At 42.3% G+C, this 10,706-nt stretch overlaps 1 protein-coding gene across 1 annotated transcript in view; it reads right to left on the reverse strand.

Moving 5' to 3' along the window:
- Positions 1-10,435, reverse strand: part of SPOCK1 (SPARC (osteonectin), cwcv and kazal like domains proteoglycan 1) — a 269,778-nt gene extending 259,343 nt beyond the window's left edge. The window contains exons 1-3 of the mRNA XM_066560437.1: positions 10,266-10,435; positions 9,728-10,202; positions 9,163-9,330 (exon numbers count right to left, since the gene is read on the reverse strand). Of these exons, the coding sequence (XP_066416534.1) occupies positions 9,163-9,330; positions 9,728-10,202; positions 10,266-10,435 (813 nt within the window). The remainder of the gene's footprint in view (positions 1-9,162; positions 9,331-9,727; positions 10,203-10,265) is intronic.
- Positions 10,436-10,706: the final 271 nt, after the last annotated feature.

A 10,706-nucleotide genomic window follows, 5' to 3' on the forward strand; every position in this document is an offset into this window, starting at 1 on the left:
CAGCCCGGCTCTGAGCGGCTCCAGCCCCACACGGGCACAGCCAGTTCTTTGAGATGCTCCAGCCCCGGGCAGCACAGCCAGGCTCTGAGCGGCTCCAGCCCCGGACGGGCACAGCCAGTTCTTTGAGATGCTCCAGCCCCGGGCAGCACAGCCAGGCTCTGAGCGGCTCCAGCCTCGGCTGCCTCCGCTGGACCCTCAGCAAACCCTGCAGCAGGCAGAGCTGCACTCTGCTCTGGAAGCAGAGTGGGCACTGGAGCACATACAGACAGATCTGTTCTAGAAAAGTACAACACTCTTGTTATTCACCAAGAAATGCCAGGGAATTCTGAATTCTCTCAAAATGATTTTTATAAATATTTACTAATTGTAATCAAATTCTGTCAAGAACTTTAACATTCCTAGTACACACAGAAACACTATTCTAATAGCAATGTTTTCTATTCCCTTGAAGAAACAACTTAGCCTAATTTCTTCTTAATCCTACAAGTATAATTTTCAGCCTCTCTCCCATTCTCTAACATTTAAGCATCCCCCCACTGAGTTCCAATGACTGCAGCTACTTTTACCTTTCTATCTCAATCTTTTGTCCAGGTTCAAGTAACTGCTACCACTTGAAGAGAAAGCCAGAAAGGCCAAACACTAGAAGATACTACACAAGATACTATACTAGAAGCCAGGTCTGGAATAAACTTCTGAAGGGACAACGGAATGCAGGGAAGGAAGGATGAAGACTGATGTCCAAGCTAAAAACCACACAAAATTTATGCTGTGCAATTTCAAATGAAATTGTGTGCACAGCTGAATTTCCTGATTAGACAATTTCAAAGCAACCTGCAGAGACAGACAAGTATCACTTACCTCTATCAATCCCTGTGTTAGTCAGAACTCAACTGTAAGCCATGATATATTGAAACCTTTTTCAAAAACTAATCTGAAAAGAGTTACTCTGACAGTAAACTTTAATAAACTATTTTTCTATCTACCTGGGAGAAAGCAATCAGTGAAGTAAATTTATGACACAAAGTTCATTAAGAGGACAGCTAAGATCACAGAATTAATTGAAGTCCCCATGTAGCTATTTAATGAGAATGATTTTCTGTTACCCAGGATTACAAGCCAAGTCACAGAAGTGACAGATAAAGACCAATCTACTCCCTGCCAAAGCCACTATTGAGTAGCTTAGCAATTTATCTGTAAACTGAATTTTGAATCATATCTTAGCCTTGAAAGTCATTAGACATTAGCTGCTCAGTCCAAACGTGTAATTCAATTTTCGCTGCCAACCTGCTACAGCAAATCCCCCAATGATAACTGCTGGAGTTATCTAGCTGATAACAGACTGCTTACTCAGAGTTAGCACTTGGTAACTCCACAGCAAGAAGTCCCTTTCTAAAGCTGGAAGAGTTAAGTGGTGGAAGTACAAAAAATCACACTGGAGGCAGCAGCATCACCTTAATTTTACTGTGTCAACTCTGCTTTCTTGTTTTGGTTGAAATCTATAAAATGTGTACTTTGTAGACTACAGATGTTTGATTTTCAGATAGTTTGATTCTTCCAGGGACTTTGAGGGAGCTTCTTCTATTTATGCTAGCCAGACACCTATCTTTCAGGCTTTTCCAATTCCACAGGGTCCTCCAAAAGGCAAAGAGAACTGTTTAATCTAACTGGTCTGTCATGTACTGTGGATCTTTGTCTAAGAGAACAGGAAGATAAGCAATACAAGAATCAAACTCAAGCTTCACTAAAGCCTTTGACAATTTGGCAATTTTTGACAATCGGCTTCAACATAACCAAGACTTCACTAGAGCTCCTTTGAACACATCTCAGTTTTGGTTACATAAGGAAAGGAATAATCAACCTCTCCTTGCATAAGAAGATGTTATCTAAAAGAAATAGGTTTTCACACCCCAGATGTAATATTTGAACTCTACTTTCCTCATGAAGTCCTCCTTCTTGTAAAAGCAGCTCAGCTGCTCCACCCCAAATTCAGACAGGCTTGCATTTTACCCTCAAAACACACACAGGTTGATAAAGACACTGACTGGAATTCCACGTCTCTAGTCTCATGGTTAAAACTGTAAGTATAAAGCTAATAGTTAAAATTTCTGAGAAACCCCACCCCATCCCCACCACCCCCCCAAAAAAGAGGTGACAGTCTCCCTGATGGTCAAAACAGGGTATCATAAATACCCTTTTGGCCCTTGAGAATAATGGACCTGTTTTTCTGGACCCTCACCCTGGCCAATTTACCTAAAATAAAAGTAGTATAATTTGCCCATAGACACCTGAGCTTGATAGCAGCTCTTACACTAACCAACATCAGAACTCAGCCTTCTATAAGGATTTTCAATTCACTCATTTGATATTACACTGACACATGGCTCACTTTTGTGGCATTTTTTCCTTTTTTCCTTTTGTGAATTTCTCAGGAATCTGACAAAATTACAATTTAAATTTGGATTAAAACAAGAAAAGAAATCTACTAGAGGGTGGGGGGGGAGGACAGGACAGGGACAAGCAATAGAATACAAGAATGGTTACTCTAAAAATGCATAAAACATGTTGGAGAAAACATTAAATCTACAGAATTTCATGGTAGGGATATGATTTGTGACTGCAGTCTGCAGTGAGGAAATTATTAAAGTTATAATTTGAAACATAATACAGAAACTAACACCCTAGTTTTGTACTGACCTACTTAACTTTAGAGTCTTAGGTAATTCCTAGGGAAGCTGGATAAGTGTCAGTTAATTAGAAAAATCTGGCTCTCTGTACCTTCCTTAAGTTAATTATTCTGACATAAATGCCATTATTTTTCCCCTTGTCCACTGCAAAAGGAAAGTGTCAAGTTTGAGAAGGGCTTTTTGAAAAAGCATATCTCCTCTGTTGTAAGAAGCTGATTATGCATTACACTTGCACAGATTCAGTTTCATGTTTTCCTATTCTTTTAAATTTCATGCAAGTACATCTCAGCTGTACTTTTCAATCACATTTATATTCCAGCCTTGTCCCCCTGTTGAGTAAGAATTGCTCTAAGAGACAACCTATGCTAGGAGTGCCTGGGTAGACTTATAAATCACATTTCAACTCTGTTGTGCTGCAGATCCACTGGAATACACACACACAGAGTCTTCACCTTCAATTAAATCTCAAGGTGGGCTTGCAATGACAATCTCCTGGGAAGCCAGCCTGAGGTGCCTGTGTCCTGTCACAACCCAGCCACTTGGTACATCCATTACCCAGCTAGGAAATATTCTTCAAGAGTACTGTAACCTTCCTTATGACTAAATTCATTACAAATAATTAGCAGGACCTGAATGGATTCTCCAGGAATGTATGTATTGAATGTACCAATAACTGCTTCACAGAAAAACCTGTGTTTACATTTGAGCTAAAAAAAGAAAAAAAAAAAGATGTTCTGTTAATAAGTTATGGCACAAAAATACTTAATTCTTCCTGTAGACCTAAATACAATATAAAAAATAGAAAATGCAGTATCAAATCTGGTAGTTGACTCATTGAAGGCAGGTGTCTGTCAGGGAAGGGACAGCAGAAAGAAGCCAGTCTACAGAAATGACCTCTTATCTCAAAGATGCTCCCAGAGCAGCAGATATTTGGGTGTCACAGATCAGGTTCCACCACACTGCATGGAAAAGGAGCAAGACAACAACCAGCAAGGGGCTTTAAATCTCATGATCTAAAAACCCAAGGCCTTTAGAATTTTGACACAATGCTGGATTTTGTGTCATCTTCTCAATAAACATTCTGAAGAAAGTCCACTCATTTGTAATAACTTTTGTTTGAATAAATGAATATATTATATTATTTTAAAACAGGGTCTTTTCTTCTATGATGCTGGAAGGCCTTTGGATTACCAACTCCATAAAAATCTTTCACTAATTTTACTGATCAGAAGAGCTCACAATATTCATAATTACGTGGTCCCTTCTATATATTGTACATTTTTATGTCTTCAATAGAAGCAGAAATCTTTCATTTTCTGCATTCCTACAATATATTTGCTCTCCTCAGAGTAGCATTACTTTTGCAACTTAGAATAACTCTGCAAATCAATGAAAGTATACAGGTTTTCCCTCTCATCTATTTCGAGCTGAGCTGCCAGGACCCAGAATAAATTTGTGTTAGCTCTCAATTCCATGACCTTCCACTTTGTACTTTTAAATTTCATTTCATTTCTATTACCTGAGTTCCCAAGGTCTTCCAATTCTGCCTGCTTGGTATTCCAACCCTTCTCAGTACTGGTCATGTTCTCCAACTCCCTGCTATCAAATTTCACTACCACACTTCTAATTTGGGGCTAAAAAAATCAGGGAAAGGTAAGAGCCAACAAGGGGAAATGCAGTGAAGAAGTGTGAAGAGCCAGCCCAAATGACAAAAATCAGTGGCAAAGCTGGAACAATTCAAGTTCCTAATCCTGTATTTGTTTTGTCACCTAACACTGCACTTCTGATCAGGTGTGAGGAGGAATTTGCAGGCTCAGAAAGGTGATGTACATTAATAGCTGACAAAATTGACCCTTCAGTGGTTTGTGTCAGAATTCTAATATCTATCTAACCTGTTGATAGGCATCCTCAGCAGGAATAGTTCTGTGTAACTATTTATCCCCAGTAAGTCTGAGCAACGTGTACACACAGATGATGACATTTCATGCCTTGCTCCTTAGGCTTGCGCAGTCTCAAAGCATCTCCAGGCATAAAATACATGGAGGTTTTAACATGATAGCCTGAACTGAAACTCTGTAAGCAATAAAATTTAGAGAAACAGCTTAGTTAATGTTCAGAACGTAGTCTGGCAGCCTGCCATGCATAAACATGCACTGAAACCAGAGTTCATGCCAAGATTCTTAGCTTTCAACTTCATAGAAATTCCTTGTGGGGTTTATACTAGATCCTCTTAGTTCATTTAACTTTTTTCTTCCTTTTTGCAGTTTAATCCATGGCTAGTTGAACTTATTACCTTTTTATATATAAGCATTAATAATGTAATAGACATAACTCCAAGCAGAAGTAATAGAATTAGTCCGTTCATATAATTTTGATTAAAGACAGATCTAACACTAAAATGACATTTATTCTGTGCCTTCTGTGCCAAGCCTCTATGAGCACAATGAGATGCTGCAGTGTGACCTGTTACAACAACATGTATGCTTATTCCCATAACAATAAATGCTTCCTAAGGCTTGTAAGAATTCACATTCAGCTCCCAAATCTATTCTGAAGCTCCTCTCAAGCCAAAGGATCCCTCTCCACAGGTTTGATCAAAAGATTGAGGTCTTCATATTTGGGTTCCTGGTATCAGAAGGTCTAATTTGACTTTCATAATCCTCATGTCTGCTTTTCCAAGCCTCAGATCTGCACAAGGGAAATAACTGGAGGTCCTCCCCAGAGAGTGCATCTTGCTTACTTTTTCTTTTTCCAGTAATAATTACATTGATTTACTTCTTATTTTTTTAGAAACTTACTAGTCAGTTACTTAAGTATGTACCAAGCCACATTCAATATATGGATTAGGTGAATAATAAATTCCATATTACCACAGATTCTGAGCTCTGTCCTTTCTTATTTACAGCTTCAACATATAGTTGTGAGGAAGAAAAATACTATTATCCCCAGCTATAAAATTAAACTTAAGGCACAGCTAAGATTTTGTCAAGTATCACACAAAGTCCATGGCAGACAAGGAAAAAGGGGTGAAAGACAGACTGGAGTAACAGGTTTAGATTGCACTGAAAACTTATTAATCCCACAGACATTGCACTGTTATTGATGCTGGGCAGATGTAAAATATACAAGATTTTCAACAGCAAATGTTTAACAACAGATCAGTCACACTGGTCTCACTATTTATTTTCAGGTTTTTTTTTAAATGGAGAACTTAACCAAGAAATTGTGTTCAAATCACATGAAAAGATTGTGTTGTAAACTGTTGTTTTAGACACATCCCTTGAGGCCTTTGGAAAATGATGACACATTTCACACTATTGAATTCAGTCACATTTAAAAACTTAGCATGATTCTGTGGCTGTAATGCAGATTTCAAATGAGGTGTACTTCTGTGCCCTCTTTTCACAGAAAAGTAGTGACTGCTGAGACAATAAGTACAACCACCATGCTGCCTTTGCCCAAAAGAAATTTGGATCACATTAAAAAAAATAAAAATCTACCATTAGTTTCTCCTCAAATTAGGCCATATTGGCCCATAGCTCAATAAGGCTGACCAACCAATTGATTTTGAAAAGAATAACTGAAAATGTCGAGAAATGCTTAATTTAAAATTTTATATTCAATTCACTTCATCTGGGTAAACAACCCTCCCAGTACTGCAACATTATGACAGATTTATATGCACATCTGTGTGTGCAGATGTTTCTGCTGATGCACATAAAGTGGCCACACCCACTCAGAGCTTTGAGCATCAAATCTCAGCTCCACACCTTCAGTGTTTTTCCCCACCATCCAGAAGGGCACATTCATGTAAATATTTGTGCAAATATGTTTATATAACATGACATAAATTTCACAGAGCAGCTAAGGGTAATTGTGCTAATTACTGCAACCTTGCCTCTGCTGATTTACGAGGTACAAGGCTTCTGCCCTGGAGTGACTGCAGTGTCAGATCCAAGAAAGTTTAACTGCAACACCACTTCTGCACTCCAGCCTCCTGTGCAAAGCCTACACTGAGAACCCGATGTAGACATGGTGTCTATAAAATCAGTTTATTAGTTTGGCAGTGACGGGAAAGGCAGGATAATTTTCCTAGAAATCAACAATTATCCACAAAATGCTGGTCTAGTCCATCCACAGCAGGTAATACTCTTATGATGCATCTCATCAGGCTGCCTTCTAAGAAATGTTTTAACAAATATTTTAACAATCTATCTCCAACAGCACAGCCACGAAGTAAGGACCAGATTTCTTCTAACCACATGTCTGCATGCAAGAAGTGTGCTGTCACTGCTGTACCTGCTATGCTGGCAGCAACTCTACCTATGCATGGCTTCACCTGTGGGCACAGAACCTCTGATGGAAGATTATGATCCAGTAAATCAATGTGGTTGAAGACAAGTAATTAAGAGCTTAATTACATATGTAAGCTTTTTATGTTTTCTTTTTGGAAAAGGCTTAGTAGAAGATGATTACTAGTCTGTTAATTTGCTCCATAAAAGGTCTCATGAATAATTATATGTAAAATGCTAGTTTTGAAGTAATTCAACAGAACCATTAAGATGGCCAGATAGAAAGATACCTAAGCTTTGATGAACTTCATATTACTGCTTTTGCTTGGTAGACCACTGGTTAAGGTTGGTTTTACTTTTCCATAGAATGATTCTTCCTACATAAAAGAGTTTTGAGGCTCTTTTATGGGGTTTTTTAGCATTTTCAGAAGGTCTAAAAAGGCATTCTTAGCCATGAATTCTTAAAATATGAGAGGTATTATTATTCATGAATATTATCCACAAGAAGAGAAATAGTTTCTCTGGACTTGTGAGACTGTGTCTTGGAAAAAGGGACAAGAAAAGAAGTTGCAAGGACTCCAGTTTTAAAAAGAAAAGAAAGAGGGAAGCAGAAAACATAAAAATTACATCAATTTAAATAAAACATTTAAGTCTTGTGATTAACATGAGGCCTCCATTTGGAAGGAGACTGTTGAAAGATTGCTTGCTACAAATCTGTCTTGAGTTAGAAGTGTTTTCAGATGAATGTGTCGATTTCATTCAATTTACCATTTTCAAATGCTGGTCAATTCTCACGTCAAGTGGGATGTAAAAATTAACAAGTGAAATCCTCAACCTCTGTTCCCTAGAAGACTAAACCAGATATTTGCAAAGATTCCCTTGAAGCCTGGTAAATCTAAGAATCCATTTTTACTGTGGAATGCCCTTTTCTGTATGAGAACTCAGCAGTCCCAGCAGGTGGATGTGATCAGTGACTGCAAGTGAAGACACATTCCAAGACAGCTGTTAATTGCCACCATTGCTAAGGCCACACTCTGTTATGCTGAGATTCCGAGCAGCATTTCTCACACAGAGATGACCAAAACTACAGAAAAACACAGGGAGAATAAGCTAAGCAGGGACACACCACATTTAACTGCAATACTTTGACTTCCCCTTTCCAAAGTCAGATCCAATTTTAGGATCACAGAGACAAAAACAGAACATAAAAGTTTGGCTTGTTAATATTCTATAAAAGACCAGGATTCCTAAATAAACAAACAAATTCTTGCAGAAGGGTACTACCAGAACTGATAGCCAGCTCTAGTCTTCCCTTTCCTAGAGTCTCACTGTGGCAACGGTGCACAAATCCCAGAAAATAAAGAACATTTAACCTCACTGTGCTCATGATCAACACAATCAGTAAAGCTTCCATCACACAGTCTTGGGCAGACTGAAGCAGGGTTTTCTGTGTGCTCCAAAAAAGCTTCTTCAGTGTACAGATGGCAGAAGTAAGAGGAATTACTTAAATATTACTTCTATTTAAAAAAAGTTGCATTTCCCTTTCTGCTGTCATTGACTTAATACATGATTGTATTCAAACTAGGGGAAGTCTAGAATTAATTTTGAGCTTAAGAAATCTATTTGTTTTATACAGATAACACATTATAATACATCTTAAAAATATCCTTTTTTCCAGACTACAGGGAAGAAAAAGAGCTAAAGCACTGCTTACTCCAACACTACACCAGCATCAAAGATCTCTACAGGCAGAATTGACAATAAAATCCTTTCCACAAAAGCTGCAGGCACAAAAAGCTTTGCTGTTTACCACCTTGTGGCTTGAACTGGTAAGTATTCCTTCTTACACACACACCATTCCATCATTTTTCAGTTAAGAAGACTCTTAAGCAGCAAGCACTGAACAAGAAACTTCACTCAAAGTTCCTCCTCAGAGGAAAATCGAAGACCATAAGAACAGCGAGACTGACACGGAGCCCGGGCTGCCCCAGTCTATGGGGTAAGTCAAGAATGCCAGGACTGTCTGTCCAGCTCCCAAACAACCCCGAGCATCCCTCACACAGGCACCAACCGGTTGCCCAAGCTGCATTTCTCTTCTACCCACAGCTCTCGGCAGCCAGCAGCCCCCTGGAAGGATGCTACGGTCAACGGAACAAGAAACATGCGGTAAAGCGAGCAGTACTCACATCCCGGAATTTGTTCCAGTACTTGTCTTTATCGTACTGCGAGACGGTGCTCAGCCATTTGTCGTTGTCCAGGAAATTGCCATGATTGCTGTTACTCGTGATGATTTCAGGATGCCGGCTCTCCACTTGCAGGAAGCACCAGGCAGCGATCACCAGCACCCCCGACATCTGCAACGAGAGGAGCGGAGCGAGGAGCGGCGGGGGCAGCGGGGCAGCCCCGGCTCCTCGGGCTCCCAACTTTTGAGGGGACCCAACTTGGGGCCACTCGCCCCTCACGGCCCTCGCCAACTTCTGCCTGCGGAGCTGCCGGCTCCGCCGAGACCGGCCGTACCCTCCGGCGGCCCGGCCCGGAGGGGCGGGGAACAGCATCAGTAACAATAATAATAACAACAACAATAATAACAACAATAGTAATAACAACAATAAAAACAAACCGGGCCGCTGGGGGCGGGCGGGGAGCAGCCAGGGGACAGCAGCGGTACGGAATCGCAGCCAAGCCCCTCGCGGGCGCAGCCAGCGCTGGCTCCGCGAAGTTTGGCTGCCAGGGCGGAGAAGAAGCTCCTACCTCCGGGCAGTGCCGCCGGGCTCCAGCACCGTGCGCCGCTCGTCCTCCTCCCGCTGCCGGTGCCGCGCTGCGCTGCGCCCGAGCCCTGCGCGGTGCCGCTGAGCTGCGTGCGGTGCCGCGGTGCCGCTGCTCTCTGTGTCTGTGCTGTGGCGGTGCCGCTGTCTGTCTCTCTGTCTGTCTCTCTGTCTGTCTGTGTGTGTGTCTGTCTGTCGGAGCCCGCGCGGAGCCGCTGCCCGTGGCGCGTCCCGAGCCCGCCGTGTCGGTGTTGCGGGTGCGCGCGGGGCGGGCGCGGCCGCGGCCTGGCTCCCCCTGGCGGGCGCGGGGCGCGCTGCAGCGCAGGGGCGGAGCGCGGGCAGCGCCGCCGCAGGGCCGGGCCGGGCCGCGGGGCCCGTGAGGCGCGGGGGGCGTTAAACACAAACAAGAGAGCCAGCGTTTAAATACTGCAAAGGCGGCTGCCAAGAGGAGCGTGGGGATGCTATTCGGTGGTGCCCAGAGACAGGACAAGGTGCAATGGCCATAGACTAAACGCAAGTTTCACCTGAGCATGAGGAAGACCTTCAGGTGGAGGGTGACTGGAACGGGCTGCCCAGGAGGGAGTGGAGTGTCCCTGTATGGAGAATATTCGAAACTCATCTGGACACGGTCCTGTGTCACCTGCTCCAGGTGATCCTGGCATTGGAGTTGGGCTGGGTGATCTCCAGAGGTCATTTCCCATCCAAACAATTCAGTGAAACCTGGGGAGGGTGACTGTGAGGATACGTGGAGAGGAGGGCTGTAAGCAACCCTAGGAAGAGCTCTGTTAGGAATCTTGGGGAGAATCCTCTGTGAGGATACCTGGAGAGGAGGTCTGTAAGCAATCCTGGGAAGGAGGTCTGTAAGGAATCCTAGGAAGGAGGTCTGTAAGGAATCTTAGGGAGAATGTCGGTGAGGATACCTGGAGAGGGTGCCCGTGATCATATGTGGGGATGATCTCTTGGGA

This window comes from Molothrus aeneus, chromosome 15 (assembly GCF_037042795.1).
Source record: "Molothrus aeneus isolate 106 chromosome 15, BPBGC_Maene_1.0, whole genome shotgun sequence".
In the NCBI taxonomy this organism is placed as follows: Eukaryota; Metazoa; Chordata; class Aves; order Passeriformes; family Icteridae; genus Molothrus; species Molothrus aeneus.